General features: G+C 41.4%; 1 protein-coding gene across 8 annotated transcripts; it reads right to left on the bottom strand.

The window, feature by feature from the left end:
- Window positions 1–222: 222 nt before the first annotated feature.
- Window positions 223–23,142, bottom strand: KCTD20 (potassium channel tetramerization domain containing 20). Of its 8 annotated transcripts, none has more exons than XM_040536204.1 (8): window positions 23,124–23,142; window positions 6,109–6,308; window positions 5,405–5,684; window positions 4,396–4,498; window positions 3,731–3,851; window positions 2,566–2,763; window positions 1,956–2,066; window positions 223–679 (listed from the first exon to the last, which is right to left on the bottom strand). In XM_040536204.1, the coding sequence occupies exons 2-8, from the start codon at window positions 6,257–6,259 to the stop codon at window positions 387–389; spliced, it is 1,257 nt and encodes a 418-aa protein (XP_040392138.1). In that variant the 5' UTR covers window positions 6,260–6,308; window positions 23,124–23,142; the 3' UTR covers window positions 223–386. The 8 variants fall into 8 exon arrangements, with proteins under 8 accessions (XP_040392138.1, XP_040392135.1, XP_040392141.1 ...); XM_040536201.1 differs by lacking the exon at window positions 23,124–23,142 and adding an exon at window positions 19,981–21,350; XM_040536207.1 differs by lacking the exon at window positions 23,124–23,142 and adding an exon at window positions 19,981–20,000 and having other exon boundaries at window positions 5,405–5,700.
- Between the last annotated feature and the right edge of the window lie 51 nt (window positions 23,143–23,193).

Raw genomic sequence — 23,193 nt, 5'->3', positions numbered from 1 at the left:
ATTATCACGAGAGCAAACATAAGTGCCTATTGGTAAAGGAAAGCTTTGTCTTGATGGGCCCAGAATTTCCTCTCTCATGTCATTTCTAAATACTTCTGTTCTTCTGTTAGAAGTTTAGGCAAAATATTCAGCACCTACCAGTCTGGAAGCTTTTTAAGTGGAAACAAATGACAATTTCTCTTTGTTTGAAGAGATGTTCCTTTTGATTGCACAAATATATTAGGGAGTGTGGATGTTTATTAACATGCTTTAAATGAAATACGACAACACAGTAAGAGGATGAACAAGAATAAAGCACCTTGCAAGAAGTCTGTGTTCCATCTCCTGGGATGAAACTATGCTGAGATATTCCCACATCAAGCAGCGCTATGCACCCTGAGCCATGACTAATCTGGTAGATCATTAACAGCCATTTGGGAGAATGGTGCATTTAGCCTATCGAGTTCATCTACCTGTGGGGGGTGATGCATTATAACCTCATGGTCCTCTGAAACGTCATCACCCACAGTGACTAAGTTTGTTAGAGATTTGCTCCGAACACATTGGAAATCAACATGACGGCTTTTGCCCTCTTCTTTTTCCCAGGACATCTGAATGAACGGCCGTTGAACATAGTTGTATATCACTTCCGACCGACCGCCAGGCCTCCTTTTCACCTTCTCTTTACAGGTGGGATATCCTGAAAACACAGACAGCCAGTCAGTTGCACTAAAGGATCATATAAGAACAGCCACGTAGGAGCGATGACAGGGGCATGGGTGAACTGAGTAGACAAATGCTCACATTCCACATTTACCACTAGTGACTTACAAGACTGCTTTCTTTTCCCCTGAAAAGATGATGTAGCACTGTGATTAATCATAAAATCAATGGCTGCACAGCATTAGCCATTTTGTGGGCATATGTGACCCGTATCCCCTGCTTCTGACCCCTGGTAATACAGTTAGCATAACCAATGGTAAGACAAACATTCGTAACATGTAAGCAGGCTGATCATGCATCATCCTCCCTGCTTTCTCTTTCCCTTTCTGCTGCCAGGGTATGGGGACACCCATTAACAGGGTAATTAAGCCATTAGCGTAATCAAAGCCCAGGTGCTGGGTTGCCAGAACGTGGTGACACCTGTCATGGAACCAAGGCATAAAAGCTCATGAGATAGGGCCTATAAAATCATGAAGCATCAAGCACGTGGGACTTAGACCTAAACTGCTACTGGATAGCACAATCTATGATCCCCCTGTGACCAGGGACACCTCCAGCTTCATCTCCTTCATCTGAAGACTGAGTAATTTATGTTCTTTTAGGTAAAATCTAGGTCTAGGTTTTGATTACTGTTTCGCACACTGGTTAATAATATTTTGACCTGATCTGGTCCAGGTAACTGAAATGTCTGTAACTACGAATTTTAGAAATTCTGCGCTACACTAATAATAAGCTACACTGCTTGCTAACATTTTATCTAATACTAAATCTCTTAACTGTAACTGCAACCCTGTAGCCAGTACTCATTCTGCCAAGGATCCCTAGAAGAACCTGCCTGTCCTTTGTAGTGCTGGGTGACAGCATGAAAGTACAACAGTCTCCCAGGATGTAGCACAACATTCTCAAAGCTCTCTAAGGGATCAGCAGGAATGCTGGATGCAAGGTTTTAGTTTTATTATCTTCCTAAAGAGACAAGGCTTACTGGTACAGGATATTTTCCCTTAGCTTTTAAGCCTCCTGGCCAATTTCTGTGTAACATGATAGAGGTGAAGGAAGACGCTCAGTTTTTAGTAATTTTACAAAAATAAATGCTTAGTAAAAGAGAGCTTTTGGTACCCCTCCACGCATTACAGTCTGCAGTACAGCAGAGAACCCCCATGGGAGCCCTCCCCTGACACAAACCTGGAGGAAAATAGGCTTTACACACTGCAGTCACCAGTTTTACAGTTTCCCTTGCTGAGGAAATACTTTACCTTCAATTCCAATGCGTATATTTTTGAGGCCCCGTTCCTTTAACACAGCTTTTGCAACATCACGGTTCTCAATGTACTTGAAGAATCTGTACAGTTTGGAACTGTAAAGGACTTGAGAAATAAAAAGGGTAATTAGAACCTTCAAGGAAGGACCTTCACCCTGTTACACACTCAGCTGTGGGGGTGACAAAAAAGCAGGTCTGGTTTCCAGTAACTGCTTCTCATCACTAGGTTTAGCTATGATTCCTTGGTGGCAGTGTAGCGATACACATTACATTCTGGATAGACAGGTGGTGATGGGTGTATAAAGAAAAGAGTATTCAGTCACCAGGGAGCCAGCAAAAGGCTGGAGGGGAGGCAGTAAACAAATGCAAAAGATGCAGTGAGTGCTGTCTGTTACAACTGCAGGCACTCAAACCAAAGCTGTAGCTAGACAGATTGGTATCCTGACTCTAGCAGCAGCCAATTCAGAAGGAACATACAAAACAGGACATCATATGCCAGCCTCTCCTCCTGGAGAAAGACTACTGTTTAGACAATGGGTCCTAGTGGCCATATGTCTGTGTGTGAACTGAACAAGCAGCCAGCAGCTCCAATGTAGAGTCCTTACTTTGTGAGTACTCCTCGCCCATTGGAGGTGGATGATCTTCATCCCAGTCCACAGTGTCTTCATCTGTCAGCACGACGATATGGCATTCACGTTCCCCTTTCCTGGCACTATCCACCATTATAGGCAGAATTAGCTCCTCCAGGTAGCTGTCAAACTGCTTGTGAGCACCATCATTGGAGAGCTCATGTAACAGAGCACCTAATAAGACATACATCACATGATGAGCTTTTTTTTTTTTTTTTCACACATGCATGTATACATATGCATACAGTACAAAAGTATGTTCCAGACCTACAGTTTCCTAATACATTCAAGAGCACAGCCCTCATTCTTCATTACAGAAACTCCTCAACATATGTTCAGATGCATCAATAGTCTCCAGAACTGGAAAAAAATCAAATATGAGACTGCATTTTGAATGGGATGCAAATTATACTGTAGAACCACTACATTACCATAAAAAAACACCAAGGTCCAATCAATAAAGTGAAATAAGAGACAAGTTAGTTTTTATACTTAACTTGAATTTCCAGCAACCATCTCTGACCTTGAAAGCACATTTTCTGCCTTGGCTGTGATTATTCATCAGAACAGTAGGAAATTCCAAGGCCTGTGCTATGTCCCATTCCAGCATAGGGCCTTTTACCAATTTGCCTACATTAGAAGTACTTTTTTTTTTTCCCCCCAGCATACCCTCCAAAAAGCTTCTCCCAATCAGATTCCTTCACAACTAGAAACTCTCTACTGCTTTCCTACCTCAGTGTTTTTCACACCTACTCTGCCCATTCATCAGAAAATTGAGAATAATTTAAGCAGAAAGATATGTTTTAGATGGGGATTATAAACCTGCTTTTAGCCTTCATTTTACTTGGCTGTAACAGCAAGCTCTTCTACTCTCCTCTCATAACAGAGGCTGGGAAGAATTTTTACAATTTCAGTTTGCTTTTCTGAGCAAAATGTCTGTGTTCTGTAGGATTAAATCAGTTCACTTTTGGTTGATGAAACAACAAAAAAAAAAAGGAAGCTGTTTAAATGCAACACATACTAGCGGAGTCCACACCCTCATGTTTAGACTAAAGCATGTAAGAACCACACTGAATCAGTATGATAGTGCTCAACACCATGCAGATAATCTCATAAGAGCTGATTTTATCTTTATACTTACTTAAATCTTGACATTTGATTGTGTTGAAGTCAAAGTTTATGCAGAGATAATCACATGTGTCTCTAAGGTCTGGGATAGAAATTCCATCAGGACAGTTAATGATTCCGGTTTTGTAATAATCCTGCAAATAAAAGGACAGTTTTGGGTGAGGAAATTAAACATAGTGTGAACTGATCATTTTTAATTAGCTTTTTGTTTTGTTGATGAACACTTTTTGTTTGTTGAGTTTCAGGGACTGTAAATAGCTCTGTAAACAGTAGAAACAGCCCTGCCTGTCTGAGAACATACCTACATCTCTGTCAGACGCTAGAGGATCTGTGAAAACTGTGAGCTCCAGTTAAAACTCTTCCCGTGACGTAGAGTTTCATAACATCTCATATGCAATATGCACTTATAAGTACTACAAAGGCAGAACAGAGCCCGGGAACTACAACGGCATGACACGGGAAAAGTAAAAGGCAACATGAGCAAATATCTGTGATGTTGACTCACACCAAAACTGACTACTTTTTCTTTTTCATAATCACAATGCAAAACAGTAATAAAAGAATATGCCCTGGGGGTATGCAGCTGCCTGGGAGATAGCTCAGCTTTGCACATGTGACAAATCAATCATGCCTTTTTTTTTTTTCCCCCTCCCCTCTATTCTGTAAACATCATCTTACCAGCACAGTCCGGAACACAGCTGAGCTAATTCCTTCTGCAATTTCATATTCTCCTTTTTCATTTGGCCTGGTGAAATTATATTCTCTTCCTGGTCCGAACATTCTGAATAGATATACATAAGTTTACATAAGTGCACAAGTAAATTTAAATTCATTCTTTCTAAAGACCAATAGGTGCAATGAGTTTAAACAAAACCAGGAGTGACACCTATACACAGTAACTTGAAACCAATACTCAAATCTCTTACATAGTAAATAAACAAAAGAGCTGTCTCAGCTAAATCCTGCTACAGCTGGACTCTGTCGCTATAGCTACTGTATTGCATGGAACAAGTCACAGCTCAAAGAAACAGACCATTCAACCCTGGGTCAGAAAACTCCCTGTGGATAAAGCCCTTTCACTGGAGATATGCAAGATAACGGTCACATGCCTTTTGATCGCTTGCTTTACATTACAACCTGCAAGAGTCATCAGCCCAACAGAACCAGACTCTCTGTCAAGAGATAGGGGTGAAGGTGCTGGCAATACAGAAAATAAATGCTTCTTTTTACATTAACAGAGTCCAATCTCTAATGCGTCTTACAGGGAGCCGAATGACTTCTTCCGTGGGAGAGTACTAAAAGATAACAGCAGGAGAAGGAGATGAAGCATGATCTTTTTCCCCATTACGGAAGGGATTAAGTTATCAGTTGTCAACAGGTGTACTACTTATGAGCAAGGCAAACACTTGGGGAGAAGGCAAAAGCAAACCGTGTCTAGCTAGAAGTGCCCAATTTGAAGGAAGAGGACTGAAGACACAAACATTATATAGAGAACTACCAAGGCACTCGCTCTCTCTACATCTGGTCACGTCTTCAAGGCCTTACTAACAGGCAGGTTCTGAATGAGGTCAAACTTGCTTCACTTGTGCATACAGATGAGATCATAACACAAACATTACAGGTTTATTACACTTCAGCAAACATTTGACCCTCTTGAGGTATCTTGAAAATGGTGGAAATCATCTACCTTCCCAGCATAGTATCAGGGTGAGCAGTGAAAATCTGTGGGTTCACTGCAAATCGAGTGCCATCTACCACAAGTGTCACTTTCTCTGGAGTCACCGTCTGTGAGTTGATGCTTGAAGACAAAGCGCTGCATCCATGGCGTTCCTGGATATTAAAATATTCAGTCTGTCTTTTACTTCCATCTTGAAAATGACAGTTGTGTGTATCTTCAGAAGCAGACAACATGTTGCTGATCTGGGGACTCACTGGACAAGCAGTATGTCGGCATTCAGAATCTAAACCTGATAGAGACAAATACTGTAGAAGTAAAATATACTTTACTGAAGAACTTCATTTAATAGTAACGCTTCTTACTGCAATGAGAAAACCGAATTATACAATAACAAAGGATGTCAATATACTAACTGTCAGAATGATGTTATATGACATAAGGCTAGGCTGTATTTTCAAACTGAGTCAGGAGTTGCATTGTGGATAAAGAATTGCCCCATGCTTAATGCTACTTATAAAATCGAGATGGATTTCATTGCTAAAGAGCAGGAGCACAGGAATTAAAGAAGGCCAGGAATACATGAACACAGTATGCCTAATACTGACAACTAACACATAGCTGAAAATTGAACACCCCACAAAAAAACAAAAACAACAAAAAAACCCACCACACCTCCCTTGAAGATTAGCATAAGGTAAAGACATTATCCTCACCCTCAGTCCTAGGACCTGCAGATGGGCTATAACCTCCTAGCACCACATTACTTTTTCCTGACTCGTGGTCTGCTGCAGTTACGTCTTCCACAGAGCAGCTGGACTCCAGATTTCTTGACCAGTCTGTCCCACCAGCACAGTTAACGTTCATGCTGGGCCTCCGTGATGTTAGGTGTTGACTGCGTTTCCTAAGAGAAGAGCTAGGAGAGAAAACACCAGGTTGTTAGTTTTGGAAGGAGCTCTCAAGCAGCAAAGCTCAAATCCCTGTATCTGGTACTGGGAGCAAAGTCCTCAGGGTCAAAAGGCACTTCTACTGCCTTAACTGAGCTTTGGAGAGGCTTGTGATGCTATTCATGCCTCTACACTAACCTAGAGAGGGAAAAAAGGGGGGTGGGTGGGTTTAAAGTAACCAAGGGTCTATTTCACCTATAGTCCTTTGATATTTTTATTTTTATTTTCTTTTAAGTCTAAAACCGCTGATGTCTTCAGATCACACACGTTTCTGCAAGTAACTTACTGGCCATTGCCTGAACTCCAGCGAACTACAGCTCTTTAAAATATTTATGAATCTCTCAATTCCCAGGACTAGCAAAAGAAAGCTCTGTAACTTTGCTGTAGCCTGGACTATAACAGTTGCCCAGATAAAAGCTCAGGCATTCAGGTTTGGCTAGAAGGTTCCCTACTGCCAGACATCTCGTCTTCCTCTTTCTTGATTTGTCCCCCTCCTGTCACATAGGGCTCACCCCCACTACTGAACCCAATACAGACCTACAATAAAACATCAAGTAGAACAGCCATAACTGCAGCAGCCTTATACATATCGCACCTTGACTTTGCCTGATACACACAGCGCTTTAACCATTGCTATTCGAATCTTAAATATCACTCCAGAATATGCTCTTAGACGTCTTCCTTTTTACTGTTTTGGTCCCTTCAGTTAAATTTGTCTTTCTTGTTCCTGTTTTTAAGACTCTCTTCCGCTCTGTTCTCACTTCACTCCATTACTTTGTATCTCCTAACAGATTGCTTCTGCTGTCTCTTTCCCTCATTCTCTCCCTTGCACGTTTTTTTCCCCTGCTATTGACTTGGACAAGAAATAGCTCTCCTTCCTTGGCTCCGAGTGTTTTCTTTTCACTCTCTCAAACACAAAACACCGATTTTCTTCATAATGAATTTACCCAGTAACACTCCCCCAACTCCCGTGTTGTTTTTTTCTTGGCTGCTTGAAGACTCCTGTGCTCACAGGTGCCAGCTAAAAAGCATGGCAGAGCACTGACATGGCTCAACATAAACCAGACAAAAAACAGGTCTAATAAAACAAAATGATAAATAAGAGTTGGCAAGCTTTATGGTCAAAACATACCGGCGATAAAGACTGTATGAGCAGTTCAGTGGTCAGTTTCAAGCCCACTGTTAGTTGCAGTCTGTGAAAGCATTTCATTCTTAATTAGGAATTTTAAAAGGGATAGCATTCCTTCCTCTTGTTGCCTAAAGCAAATACTAAGTCGTCAGCATTATTATCTGTATATTTTTAGAAAATCTGTTGCTTACACATCATGTGATATTCATCAGAAGGAAGACTTCAGGCAACAGCAAAACCACATGAAAAGCTTTTTTTTTTTTTTTTTTAAAAAGGCCCTGGCTGGTAAGAACAGCAACAAGAGAAGCCTACAAGGCTCATGTTAGCTCCAGCAAACTTAACAGCTTGCATGACACCGCTATCCCACTCTCACCAATTACCAAGCACTGACCGGGGCTGTCATCACATCCCGAAAAAAACCTCTCCCACTACTTTCCGAGCTGTGGTTGTGTGCACCCCAGGGAGCCCCCTCAGCAGTCTCATCAGAAACCTCAAGGCTGCCTTGCCTGCATTCACGCATGCACAAACCCATCTCCTGTTGCCTGAGCAAAGGGCACCACAACCCTGCTGAGAATAAGCCCCTGCAATCTTTTGCCCTCTTCTCTCATGTGTCAGAGCGGCAAAGAGGTAGTAAGAAAGGCCAGCAGTCCTCTTGTGGGCCATGGGTTTGTGGAGTCACAGAATCATGGAATATCCTGAGATGGAAGGGACACACAAGGATAAAGTCCCCACTATCTAAGCAGAACACACCACCATAACAATTGCATGCACGTCGCACAAACTGTCCCGCTCATACAACTACAGGATAAACCTACTGTCCAAGGAACAATCTGCGTAAATGAATAAACAGAGAATATGCAGAAAAAAGTTTGAAATGGCCCTCTACCCCCAATTTAAAACAAACAAGTAACTGTACAAAACCTCAGGAAAAAAAAAGACTTTAAATCAATTTCAGAATTGACAATTTCAAAAGCAACAGAAAAAATAAACCGTTCCTCTATTTTATACAGCCTATTGTAATTACTGCGAGGAAGCAGAGCTTTCCAGACTGCAGATATGAACCTATTTATACAACTGATGTTGTGGGTTTTGTGGTTTGAAACATTCACTGAATGGCATACATCATAATTATGCTCTATTTTTTGACCAAAATGTTTTAAAATCTGGTACTGCAAGCTTAAACATTTCTAAAAGCTGCAGTTTGATTTACTTAAGCAAAGGTGTTTTGAGATGGGGGAAATGCAAAGTCTTTGTAGCACAGACAAGGGATCTTCTTGGGAAAGCCCTTCACGTGATCAGCGCTTGAGATTGGCTACTCACACGGAGGAACGCAAACAGCATCCTGGGTCCCCCTTCTCCCACCTTTTCCATACAGAAACAAGCTCCCTGGTACAACTGAGATGCCACCATGCTCGCTTGGGAACAGACTTTGCTCTGCGAAGTGAGAACTCTATGAAGCAAACTCGATAAGCATAAAATGTACTTATGCCTCTTTCTGTCAAGACAACTTTGTCAATGCAGCTCGGCCAACAAGCTCCGCTTAAGGCACCTGAACACAAGTATTATTAGATATGTAGACATGTAGACACTACGTTACTTTAGTTTTCCCCCTTTTTTGCTTAATCTGCCTAACAGGATTTTAGGAAAAAAAAAAAAGCCTCCGCTGGTTAACACCCTTCTCCTCACTCTTTTCCACTACACTATTTTTAGCACCAGTGAAAGATGCACAAGCTAAGAGAAGATTCAGAAACAAATGCTCTTCACAATTGTGGTGGTTCTCATCAGCATCAAGCCTGATTTTCATCATTAATCTACAGAGAGATGAATATTCAGCCATGGTGATAATCACACTTGGGCCCGGCTAATGCTGTTCTCCTGTCTTCTGTCCCCTTTCAGCATGTCCAAATCCTATGTTACATGTCAGAAGAATTATGGCAAACAAGGAAGCATTCCTTAATGCCTTGGATCTGGCTGATATAATAAATACCCAAACTAGTTGTTTAGCATGACAAATACATTGCAGTCATGCTCATAACCCAGAAGGGAAACTAGTACATAGACTTCAAAAGGCCATACTCAAACCTGACCAGCTTACAATATCCTGGTTTCCTTTCATGCCTACGATCAAGGTGAACTACCCAGGGTGAGAATGAATACCTATACATAATTATTAGCACTATTCATCTTCAAAGCTTTTTACATATATTATCTGCTTATTCCTCCTACCAGCCCTGGGAAGCACTGCAGGGAAGTCTTTTATGAGAGAAAACAAGGACAAAGAAGAGACAATCTGCAGGAGCAACCGGAGCATCAGGCCCGCTAACCAGGCGTTACTCTAACTTTTAAGACACTATCCTTGCTTCCTGGCTGTGCCCAGGCAATTAACTCCCAGTTAGCAGGACAGATACTCAGGGTGCCATCTTCTTTTGAGGTCTGTTTCCACGCACGTTTCTACCACATGTTAAGTGTGAATAGGCTGGTACCACAGAACTGATGATAAGCAGTAAACAAATACCCTTACTTCCTTAGCTCATTTCTCAATAACTCAATTGTATGCTCAGATCTTGAGTGGCCAGGTAGGGCCCACTTTGCAGAGGAGCTGAGGACTCACAGACAGCTGGATTTAGGAGCTGGGAACTCACAAACATCAAAAGCCTAGCATCACGTTCAGCACTGAAGATCAGATCTAAATAGGCTGTGATTTTTATTTTTAGGAAAGCAAATCAGCATCACAATGAAAAATCAAAATTCACATCTGACTCCCAGTGCCGGTTTTGCTTAGCTTGGAGCACATAGGTCTCTCCTCCCTCCAGAACAAGACCATGTTAAGAATGAGCTGTGCAACCCAAGAAGCACCTCTGTTCTCCAAACCACATGCTGAGTGTCAAGGTGAAGTCATCTTTATTAGGGCTTGTTTAAAGCTAACAATTTTGTCAAGAGAAAAATATGGCAGAGATATTTATTTTTCTTTCAAAGGCATTAGAAACAAAGTTTTATTTGATATAGCATCTGTGGCAAACACAACTCATGCTATAAGCCTTTTGCAGAGATAAAGAGACTGATCCTTGTTCTACTTAATCCTTAAGAAAGAAGGAAGCATACCAAAATGTAAAAAGGCTGGGAAAATCTTCAAAAGATTATCCTTCCCCACCATAATGAATCAAACAGACATCCAAAGGTACTTCCCAAGGTGTAGTTCTCACCCAGCTATTAGGAGTGAAATACTCTAAACTAACTTGTTCAGACCAACATAAACGGCATGCAGGTGATGTGAGCAAAGGAAGAATGCAAATACAGGAACATTTCCAGAAAAGAAAAAAAACCAACGATTTAGTTGCAGACCATTTCATTAAGCAAAAGATAAAACCAGCAGTACATACTTGCTGGATTGTAACCTCTTATTGTATGAGTCGTTCCTTATCCTTACCCCTGTTTTTTATTTGTTTTTATTATTTTTTTTTTTAAAGAGCAATTATAAAACAGTTTGGGAACTTCACAGAAACTTCAAATTAAAAAAATCATGAAAAGCTGAGCTGCCAAATTCTGTTCAAGAGCAAAACCATTACTGTAACTTCTTACAGTTTAAGCACTGCTTCACTATCGTCTAGCATGACAAGAAGTCAGAAGACAGTAGAAATAGTAGAAGCAAGTAACCTTAATTCATCACGTGGTTTGAAAATGGCAAAGAATGACCACCATACTGAACAAGTGAATCAGATGGTTAGCAATCTTCCACTCTTACTAAACCACGGCGTAACCACTATGACTGAAATAAAACTCCAAACAACTCATTTTTAAGGTGACAACACTCCTTTAAATCTACAAAAACATTCCCACATACAATTATCAGAAATATGAGCAAGCAGGAAACACACATATTCAGGGTGTGCCTGACCTAATTCTACAGTCTACTAGTTTAGAACAAGATGTATTTCTAATATAATGGCACACTTTTCAGAAAAATTTAGCCTTGCTTCAATTTCTTAAAACATATCCTTGCAACATGCAAAACGTTTCTTAAAACATAAAAGCAGAAAAACAAGTTAGCAATGACTGAATTCCTCTTCTGGAGAAAAAGAAAAGGAAACCTCACTGGCATAATTAGGATAAATAATGAGAAGCATTTCCTGTACATAAGGATTGGCGAGTCAGCATCGGGTAGGTCTCAACCATGACGTAGCAGAGCACAGGGATACTCACGTTAGGACAGACCCATGGGCCAAGGCCTCATCGTGCTGTACACAATGGGGAGAGCTCTCATCTGGAGGCCAGATGCTGTGTCAGTCCTGTACCACAGCTGAGTTGGTAAACCCGGCCTCTCTCATGTAGTACTCGCAACTCGCGTTTGCCTTCACTCAGATGGATCTGCTCGTGTCCCCCATGCATTTTTATTTTTTTACTTAGCCAAATTCCAAAAATCACACTTGTTATGAAAAAAACTCATATTGGTAAGGAGGCAGCAGTCCAAGTTTCTAATTTTCATAAAAACAGTTATGTTTGCCTTTGATCACCACATGCATACTTCCCCTGAGAGAATGAGGAAGAGAAAGGTGTACTGCTCGTCAGCTCAGTTCAGTGGCAGTAAAAATTCCCCAGTTGCAAGAAACCATTCCAGAGGACCATGCAGGAGAGAATAATCCAGTCATTAAGAAAGGCTAAAAGTAAGTTTCTGCTCTCTTAAAGATTAAGATCACATCTGGGGTCTCATTCTGTAAATATGAGGGTTATCCCTCGTATATCCCTGAAAACAGTGGGCTTGAAATTGCATGATCATTCATGCATGATCAGAGTCAAACCCTAAGAAATTTGGCTCTAGCTCCTGTTCATTTCCACACCTTTAACTTGGGAATCTCTTAAGAGTTTTAAAAAATAAAATGGAGAAAATATGGAAAGGAAGGAAAAAAGACAAACTGCTAGCCTGTGCCTGCTCTAGCCTTCACTGAGCTCCCCTTCTTGCACAGGAGCCAGCAGAGAGCCTTGGCGGCCAGGAGGGCCAGCCGTACCCTGGGGTGCACCAGGCACAGCACTGCCGGCCGGGCGAGGGAAGGGACTGTGCTGCTCTGCACTGGTGTGGCCTCACCTTGACTACTGTGTGCAGTTTTGGACACCACAGTATAAGAAAGACATAAAGCTGTAAGAGTGTCCAAAGAAGGGCGACAAAGATGGTGAAGACGTATGAGGAGCAGCTGAAGTCACCTGGTATATTCAGCCTGGAGGAGATTGAGGGAAGGCCTCATCACGGTCTACAAGGAGGAGTGGAGGGGCAGGCGCTGACCTCTGCTCTCTGGGGACAGCAACAGGACCTGAGAGAACGACTTGAAGCTGCGACAGGGGTGGTTCAGGATGGATAGCAGGAAAAGGTTCTTCACCGAGAGGGTGGTCGGGCACTGGAACAGGCTCCCCAGGGCAGTGCTCATGGCACAGAGCCTGCCAGAGTTCAAAAAGTATTTGGACAATGCTCTCAGACACATGGTCTGATTTTTTGCGTGGTCCTTTGGGGACCCAGGAGTTGGACTCAATGATCCTTGTGGGTACCTTCCAACTTGGATATTCTATGATTCTCATGCTCTGCTTTGTTCCCTTCTATATTCCCAGTAAGAGGGAATCACAGCACCTTTAACAAATTGGAATAGACAAAGTAACTATGAAAACTGACTATTAAAACATCCTTAATGTAATTTGTATAACACTTATCTAGAGTTTAAATTGCAAGAAGCTGCTTTTCCTTTTACAAGTTCATTGAAAATAAACACAATCCTACTAACTCTTTACTTACTCAAAAATAAAAAAGGGGTTGATGAACCCACATTATCAGTATTGCACAATTTACATGACAAGAAAAGCATTTCTTCTAAAGCAATGACGATTAACAATTAGTGGAACAATAAACAGTGAAAAAAAATCAGTTACTTCTTAAAAATTTGGCAAAAATAAACTTTGCAACAGGCCTGAAGCTACTGCTATTGAACCATCTATATCATGTGCACACACAGGAACAGATTTTCCAGTTTAGTATTGTTTTAGCTTGCCAATTTCCAATTTAAATAAAGCATTTCAAATTAGCATCCAGTGTTTTTTCTTTCACGAAAAAAGTCCTATTATTTCTATGTTTATCTTCTCTCACATGCCGTGCATTGTAACTCTGTTTTTTTTCCCATTTGTTCTAGACATCGCATGGTTCCAAATTGACAAGATTTTCTCTAACACCCCACTTCAACTCTGGACAACTAACATAAGGGTTTGTAACCAATTCCAATGAATTACAAAAATTAATTATCTTTTATGCCCTGACATACAACCCTTTTGGCTCCTGCTTTTAATCTGTCCTCCCTGCTTTTGGCCAAATTCTATAGTCTTTAAACATCTGCAGATTCTGAAGGTCTCTCAGTGACTGTTTTTTTTTTTTTTCTTCCCCAAAAAGCTTTTTTTCAGTTGTCAAGCATAAACCTGGTTCCTCACTTCCTACCTCTCTTCTGAGTATAAGACTTGTTTATGAGATCAGTTCTTCTCTTTCAGAAAGTGCCACGGGAAGGTGTCACATAAGCAAGGAAGCCAGGGTCACCTGGCTGCCCTGGGCAAGGGTACCTTAGTGCACAGACCTGAGGAACACACCCTGCCACATGGACTCTCCACCACAGCACAATGCCAGCGCTCCTGTAGCCTCTGACACCTTTCACTGGTCAGAGCCAAGGTCTGTCAGCAAGCTGCATCTGGCACGCTGGATTACAGAGCTGGAAAGACACCGACTCTGCTGCCACAATCGTCTTGAGCCCCCATTGCTGCCCTGTGAGGCTGACTCATACACGAATGCTCAAGGCAATGTGAGATTTGGCAGGTCTGATGTTGCCCACTCACTTGCACCTGTAGATATGCCTGTACTATAGGAAAACAACATAAAAGTGCATTCGACCAAATTGAATCAGAAAGAAAAACAACCTGGAGCCTTTAACGTGCTTTTCTCATTCCTACTAATGATCTTCACTTCATTTTCTGCTACAGGTACAAACATAACCAGACAATAAATGAGTGATTTATAGGTTGAACTAGCACAGACACATTACAAAAGGCTTTTCCCTTGTTATGAAATAGCTCTATCAATATATAGTGGACTCATTTTCCATCTGGTTTTGAATTATAGATGGAAAATAACGTCCAGCAGGACTGATGCAACGCAGGCCAGCCTGCAAATTCTGGCAAGAGACAGCAAGAAGACTGATGAAATGCTCGACTGTTTTCTCCTATTCTGTGCATAGTGCTTCACTGTTAGCAAAGTTTACAGTCTTACCCGTTTACTTGAGTCTTCACAAAAATCTACTGTTTCTACAATTGCAATTCAAAGCTACAGTCTGCAGTACGGTTTTAATGGCTTAACACTGCACGTCCACACCTTGATATAAGATCCATGGTTTGCCATATTCTTCCATAACTGAAAGTGACTGGTTTACTTGCTGAAAGCTCACATCATTGCTGATGGCACTGAGCCACACCAGTGCCCAACACATACAGCATCGTATCTTTTGCCAAACTATCAGCAGCAGGACTCATATATGCAGAAACCTCACTAAGATTTATTAACTTGCAGTAGTACCCTATTACAGACTTTTCCAAAATAGGAAAGTTATACTATAGCAGACTTAACTGGAATGACGAAGAGCATCTAATAGTGTCCTACCGCTGGGTGTCTCAGAAGGAAACAGTTTCTGAACAAGGCAACCGGTTAATGTTTTGCTAGGGCTATTTCCCTCCGCAAGAGGTGCAAGGGTACAAGCATTAGAGAGCATGGCCAGGTGACCTATAAAAGCCATTTTCACTATTCAGTTAAAAATAGTTATACGAAAAATGATAGCTGATCCTCATAAAGAACATCTTAACACTATGGTAATGACAGCTTTGCTAGTGCTGTCCAACTGAATTCTGTCAGCAATTTAAATAAAGCTGGACATGCCAACAGAGACTTCCTTTCTAGGCAGAAGATCTGACCAGGGTAGGGGGAAAAACCTGGTGAAAGATGTTTGCAACAGGTCGTAAGCAGGATAATAAATAAATGTTTCCTTTTTAACATATATAATACTGTGCTAAATAAGTTTTTAGGCCAAATGACGCCAGAGTTACATTTTGTTTTCGCTTGTGTTAGATAAAGCTACAAATACATGACAAAAATCTTCAACAGGAGCAACAACAGCAGCCAACAGTTTTACCCTGTATTCTCTGTTCCACAATTTTCGGCAGGGCTACTTAGAAAGGTTTCAAAAAAAGAAAAGAAAACATGTTTCAACAAAGTATATAAGCAAGACCTCCCTTATCCATTAAGATTTTAAAATGCTATTTTCTTTCTCAATTTTTCTTCTTCAGCAGCTAAATCTAACTTTGTCCCAAATTCACATGAATTCCTACATCTACACCACAGAAGTCAAATCTTCTGAATTATAAGCTATATAAAAAAGCATAAAGACAACAGCATTTCTGAAGTCTATAACCCCAAGTCCGACATACCTGCAACAGTCAGAACTGCTGAACAGACAACATCCCACATTTCCTACTGTAATTCTGGAGCAAACCCTCTGACAATACCCAAACAACACAGCTCCTTACTTACTGGCGGCTCATATGTTCTCAGTGCTACCAGCACCAATATCCTGAAATCCTTCTTTAATAGAGGGAAGCACCAAGTCACCGCAAAGCTTCAGAGTTTAAACAGTTTGCACTGCTACGGTCACTCCCCCAAAGCCCAGATGTCTGATTCACGTAAATATTTCAGTTTAAAAGTCCTCCTCAGCTGATCCATGAAAACTTTGAATATAAAAATCCAAATGGTCACAAATAGCTTTATTTTATGCCTCCTACTTTCAGGACCCACTCTCCTCCCCACCTTGAATCTCTCTCTCCAGATTCCCAGTTCTGCCTGTTTTTTGCAAGAATCATTTGGTAGAAAAGGTACAGTTTCATTAAACTCCTGATGCTGTATGGTTAAACATTCTCTTGCCAATCATCTGCCACACATCTCTTAGACAGACAGAAAGGAATCATCTACCTGAACTTCTGAATACGTACGTAACCATGTGCACAAAGACTCCGCAGTTTAGAAGACCTTAGATCTGGGCCTGATAAAGTTTGCAATAACTGGGAACAAGTCATTTCAATATGTCAATGCCTGAGTAGATGTACTGCTAATGAGTGCCCATAAACAAGTGCCTTCTGCCTTCACAGCTCTGGTGTCTATGCACAGCATTGCAGAAGCATTAGACATTTACGTGGTCTAGAAATGTTACCCTCTACCAGTTTAGATCTTAACATTAAGAGCAACAGAACGTGTTACTGACTTATCTGGATTGCCCAGAAATTGCTCCAAATGCAATTACACAGAACAGAATTAGCTGTAGTATACATCATCAATAATATATCACCTTTGATGGAAATAGAACATGAAGTACAAAACTGTTTCTATCCTGACTCATGCCAGTGATAAGGCAATGTGTACGTACTGACAAGCTTTCAAGTCTGAACATTACATGGCACCTGATTAATGAAAAACGTCTTAAGAGCTATTTTACACACAAAAAACCACCCACCACAATAAAAGTAAGTTATCACTAATTTGCCATGTAACTCATGTTTACACAGTACATACATACACAATGTATTGCATGCACTCAGTATTATTTTTAGTTCGGGGGCAAGCATTTAATTCTTTATAATCAAATTATCTAGTCTATCTAGATACAAGTGCAATAGAGTACCTGTACTCTATTAAGGAGGTTGGGGGACATGAAAAGAAAGAGCAGCAGCCTCGAGACACTAAGGCACACTGTACCACACAAGGTGAGATGGGTGGTCATAATTCAGCACTATGGAAACTCCACGCAGAGCACACAGTGCTTGAGAGCAATGCAACTTGTACTAGAGCGTTCACCCCCAAACTCAGCAAGGAGGATACACAGCAGGGTACAAACTAACACTTCAGCTCATACCTGAGGGGCTGAACCATCACCCCCTCTGGTCTCCTCCAGCACAGTGCCTGTAGCAGAGTCAGGAACTGCAGGCAGCACCTGAAGCACATAACCTGGAGTTGCTGCCACCACCTGCAGTTTTGGTGTTAGGACCCTATATTGCAGCCCAACATCCAGCCTGCAGCACCACAAAGCTTAAATTACCCTATCTGCTTTTGGCCTGTGTGTCAGTCAGTATATTTTGAAATACATAACAGTTTTGATGTAAGTGGATTGCTTTACTGCTAGAGAGAATACTCAGAATAAAGAAAAATTCCTCTCCTCACTCCTGAGCTTTTAGTTTCCCACAGAAAGTTACTCACTATATCACCCATAACACAAAGCACCTACTTGCTATGACTCTTATTTTGGAAATGCTGTGAGCAGCTTAAAACTCCACCTTCCTACTCTGGAAAAGATCCCAACAACTAACTGCTAACTCATCCCTAGCTCATCTGCCACAGCTCCAACTGCCATTTGTTTTTAACCAATTAGATGGCAGCAGCTTGAGAAAACTAATAAGATAGCAGATTTTTGAAAGTTGAATGCAATTACAGTTGCTATTAACTAAGGAGATTTCAGAAAGACAGAGAACACAGCATAAAAACAACAAACAACAACAACAAAAAAACCAACTAAATACTGAGTAATGAAATGCAATTAAATTTCAAAGCGTCCTGCCTTGAAAAAGTAGTTAGTCTGTACTGAAGCTGGAGGAACTGGGTGGTTACTGATATATCTGAATAAGCTCTGATCTACCCACAGCCCTGCCTGTTTCCAGGCCTGACATCAGGCTGGACAATGGAGATGGGAATGGGAGCAGGCCCAGCAAGCCAGCTCCACTACCCACGGCACAAGCACCCGGTGCTCTCCTGGTGCTCCAGACCAGGGCCCGCGGTCTGTGACTAGAGGTCCAGGGACAGCTTGCATCCAGCGGAGAAGAGCAGGACCAGGCTACAAGGGCGGCACTGAGAAATGAGGCAAAACTCAAAGCATTGTAACCCAGCACAGGAGATCCTCTACCTAACTTTGGTAAGAGGCAGGCTGGTATGGGATCCCTGTTGGGGTAATTATCTGGCAACCCCAGCAGGCACTGCCGTATCTCACCACAACAGTCAGCAGGACAGGCAGCTGGAAACCAGTTCAGATAAACCCACTGAAGCTACTGCCGCACCATGGAGCTGCAGAGCCAGGACACTCCTTGCAAGCAGAGGTACAAGCGAAACAAAGGGTAGCTGTGCTGTCTGTGGAAGTAACTGGGTTCACTGAATCAAGCAAGTTGTTTAATACACATTAAGCCACAGACAACAACAGAAAGCAAAACAGATCTACATAAGCCTACGTTTTAGAGAGTGGCTGCATTAGTAAACTGCAAGTAACACTAAAGCAATCCTACACCAAAACAAACAGAAGAGTTTTATTTAGCACAATTGCAGCTCTTCAGGAAAGCTCATCCCTGAGTTATTTTTGGGATGCAAGAGTGGGGGGCCATGATTTCAGCTGGGTAAAGCCAATCATTAGTACTCGGTCAATTTATGTCAGCCGAGGACTTCATACCCTGTTTCCAAGAGCTGAAAAACATCTTGCTCAAGATTTCAAAATAACTGAGGTTTAGGATGGGATGTTGGCAAGACACCTCTTGCTTTGTTTACACGTCTGGATAAATATCTTACACACCAAGCATAGTCAAAACACTTTCTAAGAATATTCCATTACATTCTTTCTTACGTGACTAATAAGACTTTCACAAAAATATTTGGCTAGTGTTATGTTTCAGCAAAATTAGCCAGGAACCATAGATGTATTTTGTGGAGGTTTAAAAAGGAAAATAACCACAGAAAATACAAAATTGAAAAAGCAGAGACGATGCCTATTTCAACACACATAATGAGGTGTTCGTGCAGAGGAAAGGTATCCATTTGGGCACTGAATAAGGCTGCTCTTGAAAGTGAAAAGTTCTAAAATTGAAATGTATTCCAGAACAGTCCACTCCTGCCCATTTTTAATTTGACAAGCAAACCACCCATCAATGTTGTAACCAAACTTACAACTGGCTTTCAGAGTGTTTATCTCAAAGACAACAAGCAAAAGAAAGGCTAGGAATTTTTTATTATTATTTGTTTTAAGGAAAGTCTTCAAAGTTTGTCCTTGTGAGGAATATTCTACTCTTCTGCTGAATCCAAAAGACTCAAAAATAAATCTTATTCCAATAGCAGAGCTTACGTATGATTTTATCTTTAAGATGAAGATAGGACTCACTGCAGAGCCTGCTAATTAAAGGGTCTATTAATGTACAAAAAAGATCTCTCTCACCCAAAGATTTCAACTCAATCCAGATCAGAAGTGACCAAAACCTTGACATTTTAGAGCTCTTAATGCGGGCTACGTGAAATGAGTTTCCTGTTTTCAAGGTGTCCGTCAACTAAGCAAGACACTTACTAGAAACCACCATCATTAAGTGGCCCTCTTGGTGGTAAGCCTGGTGCAAAACTCCAGAGTTATGGGCAGAAGTCTCAGCACACTCACCAGCAGCAGGTGAACGCTTCTTCCAGCCCCATCCGTGGGACACAGCTAGGGCAGCACGAGGGTGCCGGAACGCTCATTGTCACTGCTCCAACTGCTCCAGGGATAAGCAAAGTCTTTAAGTCTCATGACTGTCAAACTGGCTGGCCTGAGTTCACAAGAGGTTTTGATTTGAATTGTTTTTAGTTCTGTTGTGACAGTCTCCTAGTTGAAGATAACGCTGTCTGAAACAAATGTGGTGAGAGACTCAAGATCCTATGTGCTGCATTAATAACAGTTTCATCTTTCTGAAGTGCACTAACTCCACTCTACAACTGGTGAAATGGCATTTCCCATAGATCTTCACAACACCTTCAAAATGATATTGGAATGACTTAACAGAGCAAAGCGAAGACAGATACAGATGCCATGGCATATTAAACAATTTTCTGAGGACAACCGAGAGTTTCAAAACCAGCTTTTAAGAGGAGAGAGAAGCTCGTTCCATGATCTTATCAAAGAACATTTTGTAATAGGGACAGACAGACGGGATATACTTATATATAGCACAGCCCTAATGCACTAAGCTCTCTACAGCTTTATAACTGACAGTAAACAGAAATCCAGTTTCCCCCTTGCTCATCCGGTACTAGCTAACAGGCATAATTAGCCTGCTCTTGTTTCAATACCTTACACAGTACATTGAAAGTGAACCATCTCAAAATCATCTGTTTATCACTGCTTCTCAAGTATGACAGCAAAACTGCACATCAACTCATCTCCTTGCTGTCCAATACATTCATTTGTGCATTTTTGACTGAGCCACGTCGTATGGTCCTGTGAGGGGACTACCATCTGCAGTAGGCTGGGAGCCATGACGCAGAGCTGAGTCACAGCAACCTTTTCACTCAAGAGCAGCCAGAACGGCATGTCTGACCACAGCCTTACACATACATTTGAAAATGGACAGCCTGTTGCAGAGACAGGGGTAGACATATTCCCAGTCCCCATCACTGGATCTGAAATGAGGACTATTCTGGGAGGTGGTAATGTGAAAGCTCCTCTACCACCTGCTGCCAATGCATGCCCAAGGAATTTGTGTGACCAACATTTTTCTCCACTAGTGCAACATCCAAATCAATGGCTTTCAGTTGTCTTTTCCTGGAAAGAGTTCATTACCTGTCTACCCTCTACACGCTCTTCTGGGATCTGTAAGAAGAACACAGCAGCCCCTGAGTCTGTTCCCAAGCTAATGTTTTAGGGAGGTCCACTCTGCATTCATTAAACAGTAGTTTATTTTCTACTAAAAGGAAGAGTTTCTGAGACTGTTTTTAGCAATGATACATAGCTACAGTAGACCGCATGGGAAGATGCTATTTCAGGTAGCTCTGCAACTCTCCTTTCACAAGCTATTTGGCTGCTGACTTGGCCTATCATCATGCAGGGACCTTCATAACAGGACTGCAACTTTGTGATGTAATTATTAATACCGTACTATGGCTACCTCTTTCTTGACCGATATTTCTATGTGATAACATCTTTTGCCAAAAGGGGACTAACGTGTTGTTAACTGCTATACAGCACTCCGGTCTTATAGCAAATTCGTCACAATGGTTGAAATATTATTTACCTTTCTCAACACCCAAGTTTTCTACTTCGAGTTTCTCAGGTTTTTAAAATGGAGTTAATATCATTACTTTTAAACAATACTATAGTCTGCTTCCTTTGATTATGCTCTTATACTGTGAACCAAACACTTGGCTGCCCATCATGGGCACATGGTATGAGTTCAAGATGAGTTCAAGCAACAAACACATCCTAACGTGCCCCAAACTTCGTGCTGAAAGCATCAAGTAATAAAACCAGGCATTACTGTTACTTCTCATGACCTGTAAAGACAGACTGAAGAGCCACGTGAAAAACATTTACAACATGCTTAACAGAAAACTCAAAGCAGATGGTTACGACACCTCTGGATTCTGAGGAGGCAAGACTGAACATGCCAAAACACGAAGACACCACAAAAAGACCAAGAGAGGATCAGATTTAGGATTAAATGAGCTGAAGTAAGAGGGTTCCTCCATAAACTCCTATCTGAAAGGACATTCTTTTTAAGACCAAAACATAAAACTCATCTCCTTCAACACAAGCAGCACAAAAAACGGCACTGAAAAAGATCATAAAACATTTCACATGCTGCAAATAAGGTAAGTATACCCTGAAACAAACACCAATTTAGCTAACTCGGCACACACTTATTTCCATTAAAGCATAACTTACTTCAACCTGCTTTTAACTTCATGAAGATAATCTCAAATAATTCTGGACATAAGTATAAGTCTTATACACAGGATTCACTTATGATTAGTCTACATAAACTGGTCCATCTGAACCCTAAGAACCATAGAAGACCCTCTAGTGTGGATATTATTACATAAAATATTTGCACCAGTATAAGTAATCGACACACAGGTTGCTTTGTAAAAGTGATGCAAATACACACAAGTTGTAAACAGCATCACTCCATTTATTTCACTGAACTGTGATTGCTTTCCTAAACAGGAATAAATCCAGTCTGAAGAATAACTAATGACACCTACAAGGAGCTTTGCTTACACACTAACCTGCAGCTTTTTGCCCAATAACTCACTATCTTGATGCTCACATGAATAAAAACATTCCTATGAACTGAGGATATAAGTATTTATAACCCACAAAGTCTCAGTGACTCTCAGTTCAGGGACAGGGGTAAACGCGGACATACCTCGAAAGGGAGAACCATATCTTTCTGTTAATTCCCCAGGTACAACCTCCTTGCTACTAATGGTTTGTGATTGCTGGCAACGCCAGCAAGAAGGATTGTGACTTTGCGGTGAGGATAAAACGACACGTGGAACACAGGGGGATTTTCTTCTTTGAAGGCATAACCTACAGCTGGAATGGGATTTGGGTTTGCAGCAACCCTAGCAAAGCAATTCAAAGTGCTCTTTCTACAGATGCATGTTCTCAGACCCCCAGTCCAACATTTCAGTATTATTATTGCTACTCCTTTCCTGAACAGCTTAAGGTCACTGAGAAGGCAGCACAGAGAGAGCGAGTGGGATTAAAGGGGGGGGAGTCAGAAGAACGAAAAGGTGCCCGCAAGCAGAGCCAGGCTGACATCTCACCCACTGCTCCTCCTCCTCTTCCAGGGGAAAACCCCACATTCCTCAGAAACTCCTGTTCCCTTTCAGAGCA

Source organism: Cygnus olor, chromosome 24 (assembly GCF_009769625.2).
Source record: "Cygnus olor isolate bCygOlo1 chromosome 24, bCygOlo1.pri.v2, whole genome shotgun sequence".
NCBI lineage: Eukaryota > Metazoa > Chordata > Aves > Anseriformes > Anatidae > Cygnus > Cygnus olor.
The sequence above is the reverse complement of the archived record's forward strand: the minus strand, read 5'-3'. Positions and strand labels throughout refer to the sequence as shown.

Bases quoted from the DNA above. Each gene is read 5' to 3' on its own strand.
- KCTD20 (XM_040536201.1), bottom strand. From the start codon at position 20,057: ATGAGCGTTCCGGCACCCTCGTGCTGCCCTAGCTGTGTCCCACGGATG. The intron at 6,309-19,980 runs GTGAGTGTGCTG...TTTCTCTCCTAG, and splicing joins GAAGCGTTCACCTGCTGCTG to CTCTTCTCTTAGGAAACGCA. The intron at 5,685-6,108 runs GTGAGGATAATG...TGTCTCTATCAG, and splicing joins TGCAGGTCCTAGGACTGAGG to GTTTAGATTCTGAATGCCGA.